The sequence below is a fragment of the Siphateles boraxobius genome, unplaced genomic scaffold (genome assembly GCF_051911475.1).
Source record: "Siphateles boraxobius isolate OS27281-9 unplaced genomic scaffold, OSU_SipBor_1 18, whole genome shotgun sequence".
NCBI classification, from domain to species: Eukaryota; Metazoa; Chordata; class Actinopteri; order Cypriniformes; family Leuciscidae; genus Siphateles; species Siphateles boraxobius.
The window spans coordinates 5,120,419-5,143,545 of NW_027508788.1; the positions used below are offsets into that span (position 1 = coordinate 5,120,419).

The 23,127-nt window shown below is 38.6% G+C and overlaps 1 protein-coding gene across 2 annotated transcripts; it reads left to right on the plus strand.

The window, feature by feature from the left end:
• Nucleotides 1-253: 253 nt before the first annotated feature.
• Nucleotides 254-22,871, plus strand: rictorb (RPTOR independent companion of MTOR, complex 2b). Of its 2 annotated transcripts, XM_077232996.1 has the most exons (39): nucleotides 254-390; nucleotides 517-564; nucleotides 2,117-2,214; nucleotides 3,649-3,713; nucleotides 4,472-4,603; nucleotides 5,022-5,085; nucleotides 5,371-5,497; nucleotides 5,591-5,760; nucleotides 6,016-6,083; nucleotides 6,211-6,278; nucleotides 6,614-6,696; nucleotides 7,020-7,107; nucleotides 7,220-7,310; nucleotides 7,431-7,497; nucleotides 7,806-7,886; nucleotides 7,981-8,081; nucleotides 8,187-8,352; nucleotides 8,433-8,534; nucleotides 9,134-9,180; nucleotides 9,268-9,403; nucleotides 9,604-9,803; nucleotides 9,923-10,049; nucleotides 10,174-10,338; nucleotides 10,631-10,707; nucleotides 11,004-11,082; nucleotides 11,272-11,381; nucleotides 11,494-11,581; nucleotides 11,706-11,798; nucleotides 12,072-12,178; nucleotides 12,887-13,155; nucleotides 14,955-15,990; nucleotides 16,443-16,514; nucleotides 17,936-18,113; nucleotides 18,390-18,474; nucleotides 18,589-18,792; nucleotides 19,025-19,177; nucleotides 19,283-19,406; nucleotides 19,651-19,789; nucleotides 20,023-22,871. In XM_077232996.1, exons 1-39 carry the CDS (start codon nucleotides 327-329, stop codon nucleotides 20,095-20,097), a joined length of 5,247 nt encoding a protein of 1,748 aa, XP_077089111.1. In that variant the 5' UTR covers nucleotides 254-326; the 3' UTR covers nucleotides 20,098-22,871. The 2 variants fall into 2 exon arrangements, with proteins under 2 accessions (XP_077089111.1, XP_077089112.1); XM_077232997.1 differs by lacking the exon at nucleotides 16,443-16,514.
• Nucleotides 22,872-23,127: the final 256 nt, after the last annotated feature.

Consider the following 23,127-nt stretch of genomic DNA (forward strand, 5'->3'; position numbering starts at 1 on the left):
TGTTGTTTTGTGATTTGTATATGTTTTAACTCAATATTACACCGTTTTTTTATACTAGGGTAACTGTGTCGGCTGATGACTTTTTCTTAACTTGTTGTATTGTGTTAGTTTAGCAAAATCATCTGCTGAAGTCTATTGCAGATATAGATATTCATTAATGCGTCCAACTACTGTTGACGCTCAGTCAACTCTCACTCGAGTGCTCACGGACCGTCTTTCACCGTCCCTGTGTGCTCAAGCCGCTAATGAGGCATCTATATCTATGGACGCAACAGTCTGCTCATGTCCGGTTCTCGCGATATTCTTCGAGGTTTCCGGTGTTGTGAATGTGTCTGGAAAAGATGGCGGTCAGCATCCGAGGCCGTCCTATCCGAAGTATACGGATGCGAGGTGAGATTAAGCAGACTCTGCTCGGCCGCTTGACAGATGCTTCAGGATAATATGATGCAGTATTTTTCAGCTACACTTGCCCCAAGCGTCCTTTTCTCAATTTCTTATTTTGTCTTACATAAACAGGTCGGAATGACAGTGGGGAGGAAAATGTACCGCTCGATCTCACAAGAGGTAAGTCAGATGAAGCTTGTAAACACCCCACCTTGACAACATTTCTGGGTATCATAGGCTTGTTTGGAATGTCAGCCTCGCGCGTCCCAAACCCGCCTATGATGCCCCCAAAATGCTTGCGGTACTAGGTTTTGAGACGCAGCCTAAACTAAGACAACAGCATCACACACATCCATATCCAATGTATGCTCTTTTATATAGGTATAAAATACTTAAATACAGAGAAAAACAGATGGTGTTAGAGATTTCTAATGTTTTTATTATAAAGGATACATGATATGTGAATATCGTAGCTACATCTCTTATTACTGTCCAACATCGCAGGGCTGTAGGGTCCAAAGACTAGAGAGCAAAACACGGTGCTGCAGAAAGCATGCAAAACTCACTTTTAGATTGTTCTTTATTTTTAAAATAAATAATACGTAAGCTGTCGTCAGATATATTGCAATAATTTATAACAATGGGAATGCCTCTAAAAAATGTATTACTCTCTAAGTTAATGTTAATATCTGCATGTATTAATGCAATATTAAAATCAAAAGTTGTATCTGTTAATATAATTTGATGGACTTGAGATAACATGCGCTAACAACAAGGAACAGTTCTTTTTTTATTAATTAACATTAAAAAAAATTAAATAAATATTCTGGCAAATGTATTGCTGTTAGTTAATGCATAACTATTGTTAACTAAATGGATCAAGTTGCAAATTCTTACCCTTTAACTTTTTAATTCTGGTGAAGTAAATCAGAAATAATAATAATAATAAAAACAGAGTTAATTTATTTGAAATATAAATCTTTTTGTAACTTATAAATGTCTTTACTGTCACTTTTGATAAATTTTGATAAATGCCTCCTTGCAGAATAAGAAGGTGGTGTACCTGTATTTAGACAAAACCTGATCTTCACTGTTTTTGGCAACAGGGATCGTCTCTGTGGTTGGCGATTTTGTTTTGTTTCGGTACAGATGACTGAACATATATCCTGTGTGACTGCTGGGGGATATAAGTCGTAAAAAAAAGTGCTGTGTTATTAGTGCCTGGGCATAGTTTAGATTTTAGTGGAAAAATAAAGATTAAGAGTGAGACTGAAATATTTTGAACTTGACTTGCTCTGAATTGGTCAGTCTTCTTTTTAGATATTCCTGTGACAAATTTATAAAAACCTGTTATTATGTTAGCTACATAGTTTGTTCTATCCACACTAGAACTGCAGTTTGGTGGACGTTTCACTGGATCTTGATGCATGTTACAAGTCCTTACAAAACTAAGCAGAGGGTGTTATTTATGAGATGTTTGTATTGTAACATGCTTTTCTGGTTATTGTTTGATCGTATATGCTTTTGTGTGTTTCCTCTAATGTTACTATACTGTGTTTGATTCCATCCCAAAAAGCACTTCTCTGCTTCCTGCATTTTTAGCACACCAATAGTGGAAATGGTGTGGATTACTGTGATCTTGCTGTTTCAGGCAGAGCGTAATGTGTCTGTTACCATCTCTGTCTTCCTGATGACCTCACATCTCACAGCTCTTGTCATCTTTTTCTTCTAGACCCTTCTGAGAACATGCGAGAAATCCTCCAGAATGTGGCCAAACAGCAGGGAGTCTCGAATATGCGCAAACTTGGCCACCTGAACAACTTCATCAAGGTTTGTTATCTCAAAAGTGGGTCAGTAATTTCAGTTGAACAGGGAATTCTGGGATAAGTGTTGTTAAAGTCAAAATGAATTCAAAATGAAATCAGAATTTTTTTGCACTGTTTATTGTGATTTATTCATATTCCCTTCATCAAAATGCCTCGATAGAGGATGGGACTAAATATCTTCCACAACTGACTGCAAACTGGCATTCAAATCTGCCTCCATTTTTAGTTAGCAACTTCCTACGATCCAATCAATTCCCGAAGGACGAAATCCAGTCCTGCCCCAACATTTTTTTTCTCATTGCAGAAGGGAAGAGAAGACTGTCGCAACTTTCGTTTCATGCTGACTTTAACTGCCTAAATCCCAACTTATCAGACAGTTTTCTCACTCTGATACTGCAGGACAGGCATTGTAGGGATATGAAAACTACATGCGACTGGTTTTTAGGTTTAGTTCACCCAAAATGAAAATTCTGTCTCGTTTATTCACCCTCACGTCGTTCCTAACATGTTTGACTTTCTTATTTAGACAATAAAGAAGATATTTTGAAGAATGCTGGTGACTTAAAAGTTTCAAATGAACTTGTAGTTTTTTGGAAAACTAGTTGAAAATCTATCCCTAATGCATAGCAGCCACTCCAATCTGGTACATCTGTTTGGTATTACAACACAGGAGTCCTGCATGTGAATACTTACCGGTGTTTGGTGAAATGGAGTAAACAGAGTACTTTATGGCTTCCGCCAGTCGAGGCCCGAGGGATTTCTGCCCCACACTTACAGGATCTGGCCCAAAATAAAAGGATCTGAGCAATTAACCAAATCTCAGATGCTCTCAAAGCCTCATATTACTGCAGTGCTCTATCTGGAACAGTTTTGCATTTGAACATAAACAGGAGAAGGGCAACAGCACAAACATGATCTTTTCCTGATCTTCCAAGTTGCAATATTCTGATGCTTGCCAGTCTAATAATGGACTTAAGAAGAGACCGTAACACTTTTGATGGCTCTGTGGCATAACTATTACTATTACATGTCATGTGGTTTTTGCCATCCCATGGCTGAAGAATTTGTTATTTTGTTTCTAATTGAACTGTCACAGGTGGCAAGCACTGTTTTTTTCTCTCCACATATTTGGTAATCTTTACAGGAAATCTCTGTTCATATTTACTGATTCAGCATTGTCATAATTCAGCAGGCGATCATGAGCTCCTTCAGTCTGACAGGTTTTATCATGTCAACAATGCTATCAGTTGTATAAATCACCTGTGGATGAAAAAAAAATACCCTCCAACTGTTTGAGCATGAGCTTGTTTTTGCTCTGTGTGAAATACCTTGCAGTGATCCAGCAATTATTTGCATACTTGAATACACGTAGAGTCATCAATGTCTCTATTTGTTGCCAAGCAAAATAAATAAGTCCTTGTTTGTGTCTCCAATACAGCTGCTCTACAATGTCGGGCACTCCGAGGAAAAGTTTGGCTTTACCTTTGAAGAAATTATCATATGGTGAGCCATAGAGGATCAGTGTGGTGTTGATCTGATCTGAGTGGGGGTGTTTTTTTCCAGTTATTTTATTTGAATTATAATTTAAAAACACAACTGGCGTTTAAAGTTTTTTTGGAAAGAAATTTAATATTTTTATTCCGCAAAGATACAATAAATTGATCAAAGGTGACTCTAAAGATATTTATAATGTTACAAAAGATTTCTAAATAAATGCTGTTCTTTTGAACTTTAAAAAAAGTGCATCCCAGTGTCCACAAAAATATTTAGCAGTTTTTTGAGAAAAGTTTCTTGAGCAGCAAATCAGCACCATGTGACACTGAGGACTCGAGGAATGGCTGTTGAAAACTTTACCATCACAGGAATAAATTACACCTAAAAATATATTCAAATATAAAAGAGTTATTTTAATTGGAATCATATTTCCGAATATTACTGTTTAAACTAATAAATGCAGGCTTGATGAGAATGAGACCTCGTTAAAAATGAAGATTCCCCCACCATCCCCCGTGTGTCCTGGAACTGGTAGCGCATAAAATCAACCATATTTATTTTCTTAATAAACGTTCCTGTGCGTGAATAATCAGAGGATACTAGTTTTGTTTTTGTAACGTTTCATTTAAATTAAATGACTTAGTCCTCCTCTGTAATAACACATGTGAGTCACCAAGTCTGCCTGAGCAGAATATTAAATATGAAATATGTGGCATTGCTCCAGTTTAAATGCAGCCTCAATGTGGTCTCTTCTGTTTCTTTGACAGCCTCAGGTTGGCTCTGCTCAATGAGGCTAAGGAGGTGCGGGCAGCTGGCTTGCGTTCTCTCCGCTACCTCATCAGAGACAGTAATATCCTTCAGAAAGTACTGCGTCTCCAGGTGGATTACTTGATTGCCAGGTCTGTATGACATGTTTTCATAGCACTGTGCGCAGACCAGTCATTTGAGCGGTTTAGTTCAAGTCTGAGCTAGGGATTGTGGGATAAGGGCTAAATCTTTCCATCAAAAACAAGACTTGATGCTAATGTATGGTGAGTTGTGGATCATCTCTTGTTAGTTTTTCATTCTGTGTGTGTGTGAGAGAGGAGTTCATGTGAAGAGCTAGTCACATCCGGTTAAGGTTAATTTTGAAGCGTTGTGTGCTGTTTCCTCTGTATCCCGCTGTAAGTGTATTACTGAGCCTTTAGGTTCGTCTCTCGCTCTTGCCTGTCTAAACATCCAGCATGTCAGATCTTCAGTAGGAAAAGGATGTGATTAGGGTTTGAGGTGCATTTCACTGTTGACTGGTTAGTGTAATGTTGACCTTTTAACCTGCAGGTGCATTGACATCCAGCAGAGTAACGAGGTGGAACGCACACAAGCTCTCAGATTGGTGAGAAAGGTGAGATCTCAACACTTCCTGATGTTTATTTGCTTTCATTCTGGAAAAAGGAAAGCCGTCCCCCTAATTTTTTATACTGATTTGATATTTGATTTGCAATCTGAATTTGAATAGAACCTATTTGAATCAAAACCTTCGGAATCAGAATAGTTGCATTATGTTCCACTAAAAAAAAAAGATCCAAATTATGTTCTCACAATGTACACTGGCCCATTTGTTTAATGACGTTCAGTGTGTTGTTTTTTTCATTGATGGAAGTATCAGTATTTTACAATGATTTTCCAGATGATCACTGTGAACGCCCTGCTCTTCCCAAGCTCAGTCGCTAACTCTCTCATTGCCGTGGGCAATGATGGACCGCAGGAGCGGGACCGTATGGTTCGTGCCTGCATCGCCATTATCTGTGAACTTGGTGGGTTCGCACACTGCTTGGAGAACACTCTGTAATGTATCAATCTGTGAATGCAGAGTTTGACCTCATGCATGTCCATTTTTGTGCGTGCAGCACTGGAGAACCCTGAGATTGTGGCCAAGAGGGGCGGTCTCAGCACCATCCTGAAGAATGTAATCGACTGTCAGCTCAGTCGAATCAATGAGGCTCTGATCACCACCATCCTGCACCTGCTCAATCACCCACATACACGGCAATACGTTCGCTCTGATGTGGAGCTAGAGGTATGCAACTGTCTTCAACAATGAACCCATCCGATATATATATTTTTTTATATAATTGTTTTTTTTACTATTAATTTATTACTGATAATTAAATAATATTAATATCATTATTACTGTTTTATTTTCTCATTCCTTTAGTCTGGTTCATTTGTATTTATCTTTACAGTTTATATGATTATATGTATGTTTTTTTTCTTCTACATTTGTTAAAACCATTTAAACGGTGTTCAGTAAAGCTTTAGTTACTTTTTTCAGCAAATCCTGGCACCTTACACAGACTTTCACTACAGACACAATCCAGACACGGCAGAGAGTCAACTAAAGTGAGTGTGTTGTTTTAAGGTCTTTCATAGTAGAATTTCCCATGTCATAATAGAATTTCCCATTGGAGAGGCAAGCATGCAACTTTTATTGACTGCATGTATAGATGTGTGATATTTCTCTCTACAGAGAAGACAGGGAGGCTCGATTTCTGGCCAGTAAGATGTCAATTGTTGCTTCGCTTCGCTCTTGGTCAGGTAAACATATCTCAATATCTTATGTAGAATATGTCAAACATACAATTATTTATTGCCAGAGCCCTATTTTTCACATTGTCTATGCTGCAGTTAGTTTAATTAAGATTAAGTAAATAAACTAATTGAATTTTGGAATTCTCATGGGCCCAGTTTTCAATCAATACTTTATTAAGGTTATTTGTGTAACAATGCATATCTTAGAATGATGCATCAAAAAAGATAATACATCATGCATCTTTTAAATTAAATTTCCTCATGAGTGCACGTCATTGCAATAGGAGTTTGTTTATTGCTGCTTAGACGGAACCTGTTGTTTTGTCCCACCGCCCCTCTAGGCATCATTAATCTCTGCAAGTCCGGCAACTCTGGAATCCAGTCTCTCATTGGTCTGCTGTGTATACCAAATATGGAAGTGAGGGTATGACAAAGGATATAATTATAAAGCTTGCAGTACACATAGCATGCAAAACAAACAGCCATTTACATTTATTTCAAAAGCTACAACACTAAATATGAATTCATAAAAAATAAGACATTCAAAAATGATTATTTCATAAGATTTATCACAATTAAATATTTTGATGCCCTATAATATAATATAATTCTAGTACTTAAATTACTGGTATTAATTATAACAAAAAAAAAAGAATAATATGCCCTATATGTTATACAATGAGATGTACACATTTACTTAAGACTCATTATGAGGTACTTTATCACAGTCTATCACTCTCTTCTCAGCGAGGACTGCTGGAAGTGATGTACGATATATTCAGACTCCCTGTTCCCGTGGTGACACAAGATTTTCTAGAGGCTCTTCTCAGTGTGGGTGAGTGCTACCGCTGTCTGCTTGCACTGATTAACATATTCATTTCCAGACATCAACCACATCTGAAGTCAACTCAGATTGACAGAAACAATCTCCTGTGTCCCCTCTTCAGACCCCAGTAGGTTTCAGGACAGCTGGAGACTGTCAGATGGCTTTGTAGCATCAGAAGCAAAAATAATACTTCCGCATAGGGCACGCTCCAGGTAATAGCATTTTCTGGGCTTAACTGACCCTGAAACTGAGCTGACTAATGAAGCCTCATAGCTTTGTATGTGTGCAACTTCAAAGTCTTGACACGTGTTTGGTTCTTTGTGTCCACCCAGACCTGATTTGATGGATAACTATCTCGCCTTGCTACTTTCTGCTTTCATCCACTGTGGACTTTTAGAGGTAATATATTTTCATTTGAAATGGGATCATCTTTGTGGACATTCCGAAAGAAAAGAGGCTTTTAAAGCTGTAGTCCATTTTAGCAATCATTATTTATTCACCCTAATGTCTTAACTTAATTTCTGACTTGTAACACAAAAGGAGATGTTTTGAACAATGTTAAATCTGCACTTTTCCATGCAATACAAGCATATAGTGACCAGAGACTGTCAAGCTCCAAAAAAGGACTAAACAAAAAAAAAACCTGAAAGTAGTCCATGTGGCACTATATTCCAAGACTTCTGAAGTCATAATATTTTTTCTTCCAGGGCCTGGTTGAAGTGATCACTAGCAGTGATGATAGCATTTCAGTGCGTGCAACCATCCTCTTAGGAGAACTCCTGCATATGGTATTATACTTAAATGAATGAAAGCAACAGCAAATACAGCTTAACCTTGTACTATACCTCAAATGACCTTGAGTGATCTTCATCTTATTTTCAGGCAAACACTATTCTTCCTCACTCTCATAGTCACCATCTGCACTGCCTGCCCACACTTATGAACATGGCTGCTTCTTTCGACATTCCTCAGGAGAAAAGACTGTGAGTTTGCTGTTTTGTCCTACATAGCCGACAAATAGCAGAGTTACAGAGTTGTGTGATTATTATTTCTGTGGCTTGATGGAGTCCGTTTTGAATGTTTCTTAGACGGGCCAGTGCTGCGATCAATTACTTGAAGCGATTTCATGAGAAGAAGAAACGAGGCCCCAAAGCCAATAGTCTTTACTTGGACCAAATTATTCGCAAATCGCTGGCTGCTCATTGCAGTCGGGACCAGCACCTCAGGCCCCAGAGAGACATTTTTGTCATTAAGGTATGTGCTGGTGACTGGAAGAAAGCAATTCTTGGATATTTTAGCTTGAATGTGATCTACATATTTGGTGTGTTCTTTAGGACACTGAGGAGGCCCTGATGATGAACCTCAGGGACAGTCAGATTCTCAATCATAAACAGAATTTGGACTGGAACTGGGTCCTGATCAGTACCATACTCAAGGTATGAGATTTTGGATTAAAATAAAAAATGATAATTAAAAAAATTTAACAGGCAAATGGCTTTGACGAGAGCCATTTTCTTCCTCTTGTTGATTAATTAAATGGGTGGGATATATCAAAGGCATATCAAACCATAATTTGTGATTTAAAATATACACTATCATTCAAAAGTTTGGGGTTGATAAGATTTTTTTTTTTTAAAGAAGTCTCCCAGGCTGAGCTGCATTAATTTGATCAAAACTACTGTAATATTGTAAAATATTGTATTCCTGTGATGGCAAAGTTGAATTTTCAACATCATTACTTCAGTGTTACATCGTCCTTTAGAAATCATTCTAATATGCTGCTTTGTGCCCAAGAAACATTTTTGAATGAATAGAAAGGTACAGCATTTATTTGAAAAATAATTTTTTGTAACAATGTAAAAGTTAAATTCTTTACCATCACATTTTATCATTTAATGCATCTTTGCTGAATAACAAAATTAATTACTTTCAACAAAAGAAATCTCTTTGTCAACTTGGCAAAAGGTATCTCTCACATTTTCTTAATGAAATGCAGTGTGGTATCTCTTCTAATTTGTTTCTAATCACGATGCAGTGGCCAAATGTCAACCTTCGAAACAACAAAGATGAACAGATGCACAAGTAAGTTTAGTTTACTCTTCTTAGAAATCTTCATAGGACTTTTTCGTCCACCATTCATTGCTGTAAATCCTACATTTTTTCACTCAGGTTTGTGCGAAGGCTGCTGTTCTTCTATAAGCCTAGCAGCAAGCTGTATGCTAGCCTGGAGCTGGACCACAGCAAGGCCAGGCAATTAACGGTGGCGGGCTGTCAGTTCATTGAGTTCCTGTTGGAGTCAGATGAAGTGAGAGAAAATTAAGTTATCAAAGAATTCAGCCTATTATCACCCATTATTTACTCATTACATGTTATTCCATAACTTTCTTCCTTATTATTATTCTCCTATTGTGTTTCACAGAAGAAAGAATGACATGATGATAGATGACATAATTTTGAGCTATTCCTCTAACTTAATGTTCATTTTCCACCTTGGTGTCTTCTCAGGATGGGCAGGGGTATCTTGAGGAACTGGTGAAGGACATTGTGCAGTGGCTGTCCTCATCCTCTGGGCTGAAACCAGATCGTAGTCTGCAGAGCAACGGCCTCCTCACCACCGTCAGCCAGCACTACTTCCTCTTCCTCGGCACCCTCTCAGCCCACCCTCACGGTGTTAAGATGCTGGAGAAGTGCAGTGTCTTCCAATGGTTAGTCTAGGACTCATCAGAAACGATTTACAGCAAACTAGGGATACACAATATTAGGAATCTGCCAATATTAACCTTTTTGAAATAACGTTCTTCTTCTTACTTCGTCGTTTTGACAGCCTGCTGAACTTGTGCTCCCTGAAGAACCAGGACCATCTTCTCAAGCTGATCATTTCCACACTGGACTACAGCCGGGATGGTTTAGCACGAGTCATCCTCTCAAAGATCCTCACTGCTGCCACTGACGTAAGAAACAGACCTACTACCCTTTGAGCGTGTTTGTCTTAGTGCCATACATTTCAATTCAGCCGTGCTGGTAAAAGCATTGCCTTATGGGTCAGTAATATAATTCTTAAACATTTTGGCACAGAACTGCAGGCTGTACGCCACCAAGCATCTGCGGGTGTTACTCCGAGCTAACGTGGAGTTCTTCAGCAACTGGGGTATTGAACTGCTGGTGACTCAGCTACATGACCGCAACAAGGCCATCTCAGTGGAGGCTTTGGACATACTAGATGAGGCCTGTGAGGACAAGGTGAAGTCAATTAACCCATAAGGGCATAATGGAGGATGTTCAACTTGGCAAAAAGTTGTGTTTAGCTGAGGCTGATCTAGGTAAAATGATAAAACATGGATTGATGTTGGAGACACTTGTTTGATTTGATTGTTTTGTGCCAGTGTAGCTTTTCTCCAGAAATCTGTCGTCAAGATCTGTTAACAGCCAGCATATACATCAAGTTCTGTGCCAGAATATCAATGATGGACCGTCATGGCTTGTGAATACCTATTTTCATGACTGCTGTTTTCTTATGATCGTGTTGTCTTAGGCAAACTTGCACGCTCTGATTCAGATGAAGCCAGCACTAACTCACCTGGGAGACAAGGGTGTTCTGTTGCTGCTACGGTAAAGCTCAAATATTCCCTGTAAAATTAGACTATATAACCCAGAGTTCTGACTCTAAAGGTGCACATCGTATTTGTTCCACATAAAAGATGTACACCTAAATTAGTAGCATTTTTCAGAAAAGTATGTAAAATGATGGGCTCTTAGATGAAGACACGAGTCTTTGTGTCTTAGAAAAAACACATGATCCTTCAGAAATCATCAGTATCTTCTTCAGTAATTCAGTAAAAAAGGGTCTATTTTGCATAAGAAACAAACTGCTTCTTTTCATCTGATGATGTGGCATCCGTTTCCAGGTTCTTGTCCATTCCAAAAGGGTTCTCATATCTAAATGAGAGGGGATATGTCACTAAACAGTTGGAAAAGTGGCAGAAGGTACTGTACCTTTACCATTGTTTTGCACTATTAAAAGTGTGTTGGATTGTTATATACACCAAAAAATTATATTCTACACGTGTTATTTATTTTTTGTCCATAGATTTATAGTGTACTTGAATTAGAATGAAGTATTCAAACTCAAGCTTACCTTAACCATTCTGTCAAATTTCTTTTGTTCCCCTGAAGGAATACAACCTCAAGTATGTGGACCTCATAGAGGAACAGCTAAATGAAGCACTCACTACTTACCGTAAACCAGTGGATGGGGATAACTATGTGCGACGAAGCAACCAAAGGTTTTCCTGGGAACTTTATCCTTTTTAATTGATCAGTAGTTCATATCAAGATTTAAAAGGATTTCATCAATAACTTCTAACTTCCATAACCTCTAAAATATTTTTCTTACAGGTTACAAAGACCAAATGTTTTTCTTCCTGTGCATTTGTATGGGCAACTTGTACATGATAAGACAGGCTGTCATTTGTTGGAAGCTCAGGTATGTGTTTTTATTTTTATTTTTATGATTTATTTTGTTTATGATTTATTTTATGAGTTTTTATCAAACTCACCCTGATGGTGACACACATTTCTTCATAAAATGCGCTTTCTCTCTCTGACAGAATGTAGTTTCAGATCTGAGCTACACAGTGCGCTGCCCAGCGCTGGACAAATGGGAGGGCATTAAACAGCTTAAAGCTGCTCTTTGGGCCCTGGTGAGCTGCTGTGTGTGTATGTGTGGTCCTGGTAAACCCTACGTTGTGTGGACCAAATGTAAAAAATAAGTTTAATGTATAATGTACAAAAAATCATTACATCTATGGAAAGTCCTCATAAACCATGGAAACCCAACGTGTGTGTGAGGTTTTGGTTTTTGTCTTGTGAGAATAAGACATGTTGAAGCTTGTTTTCACTACGGTCTTTGTGGTAATAATTGTTAGTTGCATTAGTAATATTTTTTAAAGTCTAAACTCACTGTTTACTTCAAGGGAAACATTGGCACGTCCAACTGGGGACTGAACCTCTTACACGATGAGAATGTGATTCCAGATATCGTCGCTCTTGGCCATGACTGTGAGGTTCTGTCTATTAGGGGGTATGTATTCTTGATTACTGGATATGTCTGGCTGCATATTGCCAATAATGGCAAAAATTAGAAACTGCGTCAGATGCACAATTTTGGATTTAGGTGGGGTGTGCATCTGATCTGAAATTGCACAGTGTCTTCCAAAAAAGCTCAAAACAAATGGCATTCAGTTTAGCCCCAAGTTCAGAAAATGTATGAAGCTTTCGTTTTGTGGCTATTTTGTTTTTGCTTGGGAAAAACAAAACAATAAACAAGTGGAGGAAAAGATGTCTGACATTATAATGCAAACATATTAAATAACCAATGTTTCTTTTTTATATCGTGTATAAGTATATTAGAGTGGAAATTATGCATTTTTCATTGTATGTGTGGTCCCTGTTCTCAGAAGTGAAATATACACACTGGTATTGCAACATTCACTTGTTGCTCATTTTTGATTATGCAATAAAGTGAAGCTATTGCACAGCTTACCCATCTGGGTGAGTAGACATGAGGTGACCGAAAGTTAACAGTGAAGATACTTCCATAGTTTCAAAATGACTTATTAGAAACATCACGAGTGGGTTTTTTTGGGGGGGAGGGGGTGACTCATTGAATTGTCATTCTTCCTCCCCTACTATCTGGCAATCTTGCATAATTGTTCTTATACACTCTCTAGTCTTTTTGTTTCTTTTTTGCCTTACTCTCACAATCTTTGCCTCTTTTTTTCTCTTTCAGGACATGTCTTTATGTTCTGGGACTCATTTCTAAAACTAAGCAGGGCTGTGAGCTGCTCAAACTGCAGGGCTGGGATGCAGTCAGGCACAATCGCAGACAACTTTGGCCTGTGGTGCCGGATGAGGTTGAGCAGCACCAGAACCTACAGCAGGCGCAGCAACAACAACAGCAACCACTCATCCACCTGTCTTCAGCACCCAGCACCCTTAGCCTGAACTCTGAGTCCACCAGCTCTAGACACAACAGCGAGAGTGACTCGACTCAGCCTAGTGAGTGCTGCTCCCATCCACTCACCCATGACTAATAATCTTTAGTGCAATAATGTGGTTTAGCCACATTTCATATTCATATCTGCTTATTTCAAGCATGTTTATCTCATATTTATCATTAGTGTTAGCTTAGAATCCACTTGCATTATGTTGTTGGAACGCTGTCTTTAGACATGATTTCATTTTTTAGATTTTTATTCACTCTTTATTCCAACTATATTGACTAGATTAAGTTAATGTAGCAAAACAGTATAGCACATAACACAAATGGTGCTTACCTTGCACCACTAATGCTTTGTAATCATTTGTGCTACAAAATTACTTCTTCCTTCCTGTTCTTCCCTAAAGGGCAATTTTGTCATTTCTTTCACATTAATTATTTATTTTTGATGCTGATTTTTAGTCTGCTTTTCGCTGAATTTGATTGGAAACCTGGGGCCGTATTCACAAAGAATTTTATCTTACCACTAGGAGTGCTCCTAAATCGCACTAAAATATTTTAGCTAGGAGTTTTCTCTTAAAAGTTATTCACAACGCCTTTCAGACCTACTCTTAGTAAAGGAAAAATGACAACTCCTAAACTAAGAGTGAGTCTTCGTTGCTATGGATGACGTCATTACTCATGCACGAGCTTGACTGAAGTGACCACCTTGATTGGCTGATGATTGTAACGCGGGAATGATTCCAAACACCTCCCCTATGATGATGAGTGACAGGTGACAGGTCTGAGAATGCGTGCGCTACACAAGTAGTGTGAAGGACGGAAGATGATGAATAACTGAATAAATAGCCTAAATGAATAAAGAGTAAGGAAAAACAAATAGCCTAGTAGCCTAATGAAACATATGGATTGATGCAATATCTTTGCAACATTATTGAATTAATCTGTCACTATGCCTCTGCCTACGTTTGCAAAGAGAAGAACATTTTAATTTGATTCACAATGAAATGTTACAATTAGTTTACATGCAGTGAGTAGTTTTGGTTGTTGTTGGTGGCGTTGTTGCATCCCTAGTTATGCCTACAATGCAAAATTGTTCCCTCGTGATTGGAAGCTCCTGTAGCCGCCGCATACGCATTTCAAAACATCGCAACGTGAAATGCCACAAAAAGCGGTTTGTGAATAGGTCTTAGTGAGTTAGGAGTCCTCTCGACTTCTTTTAAGCTGTCCCAGACTTAGGTGCTACTTTTAGGGCTAAAATGCTTCGTGAATTACTCTTAGTCAAAAAAATTAGGAGCCCTAAAGTTACGAGTGACACGCCCATTATTTTTAGGAGTTGCTCCTAAATTCGCCAGTTAGGAGCTACTTTTAGCCTTAAAATGTGTTGTGAATACGGCCCCTGGTACAGATTGACTGCTCGTGATGTGATTTTTTTATTTATTTATTTTTATGTTGGAGTGATTTACTTCAAATCGTTAGAAATATATTTAAAGACATTCCCAGACTTGTAGGCGTCAACAAACTAGTACTCTTCTCAATTGCACTTTCTTAGCCTTAATATGCCAGATTGAGCTATAAAAGCTATCTTTTTCTACTTAATGGAATGGTTAGGCTTGCATTTATACACAGAGGTGCTCCAAATACATCTTAGTAAGGCTTAGAAAGCGACAAATCATTATCTACCCTCAAGACTGGGTTTAGATGACTAAGCTCAGGCAGTAATTCTGACTCACATAAAAACTGGTAAAGGGGAGAAACAAACAACACACTGTACTTGTACACACACTGTGAAATTGTATTCAGTGGTTCCTTTTAAAAACATCTAAAAGTAAAATTGCCTAAATGACTTACTTTTCAGGCATGTACATCCTGGATGATGATAAGTTGGAAAGCTCTGAGCTTTCAGAGGACCAGCCACTGTACTTCAGGCCCAAACTCCTAAAGGACCGCAGCCCCTTCACCATACTGGCCTCCAGCCGACTTGTCCGCAACCGCTTCCTCATTTCCCTCTCCGGAAAGAAAGTCCGCAGTACCAGTGACCCCAAAGGCACTGGCACCAGCAGTAGACTCCATGGCGAGACCACGCTAGGAGGCCTCAGGAGGATACGCACAGTCACGGAGCCCTCTATATTCTCTCCAGGTCAGGGAGATGTTTTCAGTCCTGTATTTACCGACGGACATCTGCCGAAAAGCCCAAGCATTAGTCTGGAGACCTCTTTTGTGGGCAGCAAAACTTCGGACACTCGGGGCAGTACATCTAGTATTGGGGAGCCGGAGGTACGTCAGAACAGAACTGCAGAACAGAGCTCAGGGGTTGGAGATGCCCACCGAGAGCAGACCAGTCGGGAAAGGCTGGCCGGTGATGGCTCCACCTCTGGGGGCGGGTCTCAGTTTAAAAGCCGTAGCCAGAGTTTCAACACGGACACGACCACCAGCGGCATCAGCTCCATGAGTTCCAGCCCATCCAGAGAGACTGTGGGTGGCGTGGACTCTTCCACCATTGACACGGACTGCGTTAGCCTCAATACGGTTATTAGCACTCAAACTATCAAAACACTTAACTCTCTCACGCCCCAGTCCAATCACCTGGCCTTATCCAAATCAAACTCAGTCCTACTGATACCCCCGGGTTCTTCTCATACTTTACCCCGCAGGGCTCAGTCTCTTAAATCGCCCTCAGTCACGACCATCTCAAGCCTGACTGACTGTAGCTTCATGTACACCAGCCCTCGGGATGCACTAGGCTACGCTACCCTCAAACGATTGCAGCAACAGCGCATCCATCCTTCCCTTTCTCATAGCGAAGCACTCACCTCACCTGCCAAAGACGTGCTCTTCGCTGATGCCATCACCATGAAAACTGGCAGCCTGGACTCCAGACTCACACCACGCAGGTAAAGCGGTGGACCCTGAGATGTTCCGAAACTTTTCCCCTTTTCTGTCATTACGTCACCTTTCTTTTACTGTTTCTTTCGCTTACAATTTTAGACTTTACACCACTTATGTCACACAACAGAATTCATTCAGAGACTGCTTCAAAGTTTCTAGGTGTGATGACTCGAAAATTTCTCAGAGAAATCTTTAGGACTAAAGACATTACAGCGGAAGTCATTTTTTTAGACTTCTTTTATATTGTTCCTTTTTTTGATGCGGCTGTGAAGGATATCAGCCTGATAGGATCATAATGTTATCAATTCTAGAAATTCAAAAAATTAGCACTAGAATTCCCCCTTAATGTTGTTGTGTTACCATCCATATAATAGGGAAACGACACCCCCAAAAGGCCATTTAAAATCACTGCTCCCCTCTGGAAATAATGTGATCTGTTTCTGATGGTCCCTCTCAGGTTTACTAAAAAGCGCTTCAGATGTCTGGGCCAAGGTTCGAGCAAGCCCCATCGCAGATCACTGCTTCCACGGTGCGTGGACCATCCCAAGCGCTAACGTTCCTCTTTTTCTGTTTGAGCGTCCCCTTTTTAAGCCTGGTTTATACTCTCTGCACGACACAAATTATGCCAAAGTTGGTTTTGACTTCGCTAGAACCCATTTCGCGTCACGTTGTGCATGCCATTTTTTGTAACTTGAGCGAACAGTGCACGTATTCAGCAATGAACATTTTCAACGCAACATTTGCTGTGGAAATGTGGAAAGAACTTAAAAAAGTATATATGGAAGTATGTAAGCATTTCAAAGAATATTGTATATGCATTTATGTGAATTCCCTACACTACCTTAAATTTTGTACATTTCAAGTGATGTGTTAAATATACCATAGTCATATTTTTACTATTGGATGCTGATTCCAATATTAACCAAAACCTTTTTATTATTTTGTCCCATTAGAACATTAAAATTGGTATTGCAAGAGATAATAAACTTGCAAAACCACTATAATGTTCCTTAACATGTTTTTAGAGCTTTTATGGAAAAATTGTGTTACTTAAAGGAAGCTTATATATTTTATATATTTAAAATAAAAATATGAAACGCGTATATTTTTATTAAAAATCCTCAATATAGGTTTCAACATTCTTTCTAGAACAATATCAAATCTTTCCAAGAAATGTTTGACAAAAACAAAACCTAGAATGAAGTTTGACAATATGATCTGACATTGTTCCGCCAAACTACTACTACGCTACTTTTTTTGATGGTTTAGAGGATTTTTTCTCCAATATGCTCCCTGTCGTTTCAGTGACCGCGTTGACTATAAACCCCTCTGAAGTGCGCATGCAGTCAGTGGACGGTTGCGGTGCGGTGCAAGGAAAAGTATAAACAAGGCTTTACAATACAAAAACCTAGCCTTTTTGGCTTCTTTTTCATCGTACTTTGCCCCCTTTTTTCCATTTCATATTAGCACTCCCACAGCCCATACCTTAACACGATTCTCTTCAACCATGACTCCTCAGTCCTTGAAATGACCTTCTCACAGTAGGACAAATTAAATTCTCTTCATTCCCCATTGATTGTAGTTCTAAAAAGACTTTCTAACCTGTGCCCTGTCTCCATTGTCACAGAATTCCCTCAAGTAGTTTGCTGATGTGAACCAACTAATCGGTCAGACCTATTCCCACACTAGCCGCATTCCCACATGTGTTCCAAGAAGCATGTAGAAGTTTTTGACCTACAGTACTTGCATGATGCAGCTAATGACAAACAGCTGCTCACTTTCTGAAATGAGAATACACCAGCCTGTTCCCACATTGATAAACCTGCCAATCATCTGCTAGCAGAATCAGTACAAGTAGTTTCCAAACCTCCTTTCTTAGCATTCTCTCTGCCAACGTTGTGCTTCTTTCAAACGCGTCTCTCTAATTTCTTCCCTTCTGTATGAGTACAGATTTCTCAAGGCTCTGAGTTTTGCATCCCTGGATAAAGAGGATCTTCTGAGCCCCATCAGTCAGACCTCCCTGCAGCGCTCCTCCTCAGTGCGCTCCATGGTGTCCAGTGCCACATATGGCAACTCCGATGACTACATTGGCCTTGCTCTGCCAATGGACATCAACAGCATGTTCCAGGTCACTAACTACTCTATGATTCTGTTTACAACTGGTACTAAAATCAATCTCTGGTTATCCGATCCCAGTTTTTTCAACTGGGGAAAATTGCTGTTTTCACATGCCTATTAAATATTTCTTGTCTGCAAGTTCAAGTGTATGGCCATGTGCATCCTTTGACCCCATGCAAAAGGTGTCCGCTTGGAACAGGATCATCCGAGGACGATGTTACTATTCAAAAATTCCTTTTTAACTCGTATCTGAAACTTGCTTTCCTTGTTTTTGGTTGCTACCTAGATTAAAGACATACCATACTTCCAGAAGAGGACGAGTCCACCATCAGAGGACCGATCAGCAAAGTTCTTCTTGGGAGATTCAGATGGTAAAGACAAGAATGGTTATGTTGTTTAATCAGCTCCTTATTAGCCTGGATACTAGTCCCATAGCATTAGTGCTTCACTATTCTTTCAGCTACTTAATGCTGTTCTTTTCTCAGGTTCCAGCGAAGGATCCAGGCACTCTGTTCTGCGGTCTCAGCTTAGTATCACAGAGCTGATTGCAGTGAGCCGTGCGGACCAGCATCAGCTGCTGGGTGCGGAGGAGACTGGCCTGCAGGAGCACAATGATGAGAACTGCCTTTACTGTGCAGGGCTATGTGTGCTTGGCTGCAATTCAAACAGTCCCGCACAAAGCCGCACAGGTAAGCTGCAGGTTTTGTTATGTTTCTGTTCCTGTAGTTTATCCAAATGAATATAGGAAATAGGCAACATCATTTTGGTACCTCACTAACTGGTCACGTTACCAGACGTGATTTTACGAGACACATCCCATTATTCATTGTAATCGTGGTCGTCTGGTTACCATATATTAGTAAATCATTTTTGATTTATATGGTTTCCTCATGGTCTTATACACCCTCAACCCCGTTTTAGACTATCCCGATGCTCCATTCACGGAATGGTGCAACCAGTCCATACACAACCTGGAAGTCATGCCTCAGTCGAAGATCTCGGGAGTGTCTGGCTGCAGCGACGCTGTCTCTCAGGGCTCTGGTGGAAGCACACGCAGCACAGAGCTTGTTCTTGGTGTGAAATTCTTGCAAAAGTCAGATGAGAAATTCAATCTTAAGCGTTTTGCATTGTACAGGTCGAGTTTATTTTTTTCGTCTTTGCATGCTGTATTTCTACCAGGTGTGAAAAACATTCCAGAGGATGCTCCAGCCTGCCGTGTTCTTCTGAGGAAGGAGGTGCTTCGGCTTGTCATCAACCTGAGCTCTTCAGTGGGGACTAAAGGGAATGAAACTGGACTCCTCACGTAAGGAGACAATTCATCCACAAGGATTTCAGTTTAACAAATGCTTTCCTAATTAATTTCCCAACAAAAGTGTCTGTAACTGTTTGGCTGAACATTATTTGATTTGATTCTTTTGATTATTTTCATGAGGCAATGTGAAGTGAAAAATGTCTTGGGGAAAATGGAGAGAAAAGTACAGCTTAGTAGAGAGAGGATTTTTTTCCCCTTCCCTGTTCTCTGTCAAATGAACTTGTTTACCTTGCAGAATCAAGGAAAAGTTTCCTTATGCGTTTGATGACATCTGCCTGTATTCTGAAGTTTCTTACTTGCTGGGTCATTGCATGTTCAGACTGGCTTCACGACGTTTCATTCAGGAACTCTTCCAAGATGTTCAATTCATTCCGGTAATAATGAAACTCAATAGCCCATAAAGACCAAACAGGATTGTTTATCAGACACTAAACAGTTTTTAACAATCTAGATTGCATGAGTAAGGTGGAAAGGTTCCAGAAACTAGATTTTTTTTCTGTAATAATAATATTTTATTGGTGATTTTCATTACAAATTTCTCTGCAAGTAGTGTAAACGGATTGCTTTTTTTTTACTAAGCATTCATGTAACCTTTTATTCTTTGTAGATGTACGAGGAGGCCGAGAGCATTCTGGCAATGCCCAAGAAGTCTACCACAGTAGATCTTCCATCAGAGCCGTGATCCTCTACACGTTTTTCAGCCAATTCTCTTCCCCAAGCAGCAAGCTGTCAATCCATTTCCTTGGCCTGACCATGCGCTTAAGATTAATACGCAATAACAGACTAGGGCTATGGGACAGACATGGGTGGATTGAGAGAGTCACGCGGGATGTTTCCACAGAGAGAAAAGGTGGTACGTTAAGAGAACAAACTCTTTTTATCTGAACAAATACACTACACAGATGCTCTGTATAAATCTATATTGGATGTTGTAACCAAAAAAATCCTTTTGACTGACAGTTATAAACTGTATAGTATTGAACGGAAAGTGAAACACGCAGATATAACACGCAGAGTCAATACAAATTGTATTTCAAACACAAGCGAGCAAAATCATTCAAGACTCTAGGAAGTTTATTAACTTCCCTCAATTCCGTTCAGTCAATATTGTCCTTTTTTAAGGGCCAATGCGTCTGGTTGCACGCACAAAAGCATTTTTTCCCTGAGGGGATCCCTCAACACTACGACATTCCGGCTGTTTTTCTTTGGAATCCTCTGTTATTAATTCTGGTTGTTTAAAGAAAATGAAGTGGCTTTTGCAACTAGGATGGGCAAACACTCTGCTTTTGTCTTGGTGTGATTTGCAATGTAAGACAATCATCATTAAGTAATAATAATGAGCAACTGCCAGTTTTTATTTTCCTTTTGACTCCTGAAAAAGTCGTTTCTGCTTATTTGAATCAATTCTTAGCACATAGCAATCCCTGAGTAAATGTATGTAACATGTATTTGGGGGTGTTGTTACACAATCATGCAGTAGTGACTGTATTGTATTATTGTGTAACTTTGTTAACTGACCTCTGTAACATCATCCAAAAAAATTTAAATTTTAAACCAGTAAGATATTTATTTATTTATTTACTTATTTATTGTTTGGTCCAAGCAGTTTCTCTGTCTTTTTCACGCCATTTTAGTGCATTAGCCAGGATAACACTCTCTGTATATTAAGTCAAACGGAAATTTAGACAATGGGCTCAAAAGAGGAAAGTGCATTTAAAGTGCATTTCACCACTGCTATTTTGAAATTGTACTTTTCTCTATTTCAAGTTATTAGTGATTAGAAGTAACTTTCTGCAGAGAATTAATAAAACTAAAACTCGCCACACATATTTCACAAAATTTGTTATGAAAAAATACTTTTGTACTTGATTCTATCATTGGGTTTGCTATTAACACTTTTTAATCTGAATGTGGTCAGGATATTTTAAATGGGCAAAAGACATTGTCATTGAGGTTAAACTGATAAGAAATGATTGATGCTGATCTTCAATCCATTGAGAATAAAACATTTGACATGTTCTGCTCAAATTTAACTGGTCGGCACCCATAAAATACTATGCTTTATTATCATCTATATTTAAAAAAGCAATTCTTATTTTTGTGCATTGCCTTTTGGTCATTCTTCAGGGTTTGGATGCATCTTGTTTAATATTGCATAAAAAACATGACCAAAAATGGTTAGATCCCCATTTGTAAGTATAAATTTGAGGTTCATATTTAAATTATTTCTATGCAATGTGCCTGTTAATTCTATATGCACAATTGACTTATTGAAGATAGGACGATCAATTCATTCTCTTGGCTGGACCTTTTTTATTTTATTTAGGCAGCTTTAATTATTTTGCCTTAATTGTATTAGCTTTAACCCTATTATAATTAATGAATTTGCCCTTTTTCTTTTTATATTTATTATAGAAACTAATAAATATGCCTTTTTCTGCCTTGGATTTTGAATTGAGCATCAGGTTTCAACATCCGTTATTTTTTGTATTGTGAAAACTAATGAGTCTGATATGGCCACCAATACTAGTAATTGTTACAGCATTTCCTTTTAGGCTTCTGGGTAAGACTTTTAAGTGCATGAGCATTCTAATCCTATCTGCAATATAATGGAGAGAAATAAAAGAAATATGCTGCCAGTGAGCACTGAGAACATTGAGTGGTACATATATATGATTCTGTTTAAGCTCAATAATAGGTTTTGTACTATAGCTGGATATTAGACAATAATTAAGTCACTGATAAAATATGCTTTTTGAACAAAAAACATCTGGAATTTGCCCCAATGTATTCTGAACTGTTGTCAGAAAAAAAAATCAGCAAAGTCATTAGTATCAGAATGTGTGGTGAAAATATCCAGATTCTTTCTGGGTCTTTTTCCACTGTTAAATTGTGTTGGTTTTTTTCTATTTTCTTGCTGCTTTTTTCACCATGTGACTTGAAGCCAGTGTTAAATTGTTTTTTAAATAATTTTGAATTGGTAATGTACTGGTGTTTATAAAACCTTTGAAATAATAATAAAAGCGCCAGTTATTGCAAAGATGATAATTGTATTTGTGGAACAAGTTTTTTAAAGGGGTTGTTTTGTCCATCACTGTTAATGCTAAAAGTGTAAAGGACATGCATTTTAAGTGTACATCTGTTCATTGTACAAATACAACTAATTCCACCTTTCAGTAATTTTTTTCTTTCTTTTTTTTTAAGTGCACTCATGATTTTGCAGAGCATTGTATGAAATTTAAGCACCATTTAATAATGAAATTGCAGAGACTGATGCAAGAAGTGTTATTTATATTTTTTCCTGAAGGGAAAAACATCTAAAACTGTTGTACATATTTACAATTTTTCTGTAATTATGAGCTATAATTTAATGTGTTTTGGGGGGTATTAGCTATTGGCCTTGAAAATCTAATGGAAGGGATGCATCCATGATAAAATAAACCTCGATTTTCTTGACTACTGAATGTGTTTCATTCATGTTGCTTTGTGGTTGCTTTGTCCTCTGAGGTTTTTATGATGTAAGTTTCTTCTGCTTTCCACAGAACAGCCCGTCATTGTACCTCTCTTGGCCGTTTTTTTTAAATCTACTTTATCTACGAATTTATTCTCTTTCAACCCCTATGTATATCCATGCTTACAATGTGAAATGGGTAGTTTAATTCACATTACTACAGTAGCCTATACCTATATTTTGTCTGGTGGTGATACCCTC

Excerpts from the sequence above, each read along its gene's own strand:
- rictorb (XM_077232996.1), top strand. The coding sequence starts at position 327 with ATGTGTCTGGAAAAGATGGCGGTCAGCATCCGAGGCCGTCCTATCCGA. Across the intron at positions 11,799-12,071 it reads AAGCTGCTCTTTGGGCCCTG|GGAAACATTGGCACGTCCAA; the intron begins GTGAGCTGCTGT and ends GTTTACTTCAAG. Across the intron at positions 19,790-20,022 it reads AAGATGTTCAATTCATTCCG|ATGTACGAGGAGGCCGAGAG; the intron begins GTAATAATGAAA and ends TATTCTTTGTAG.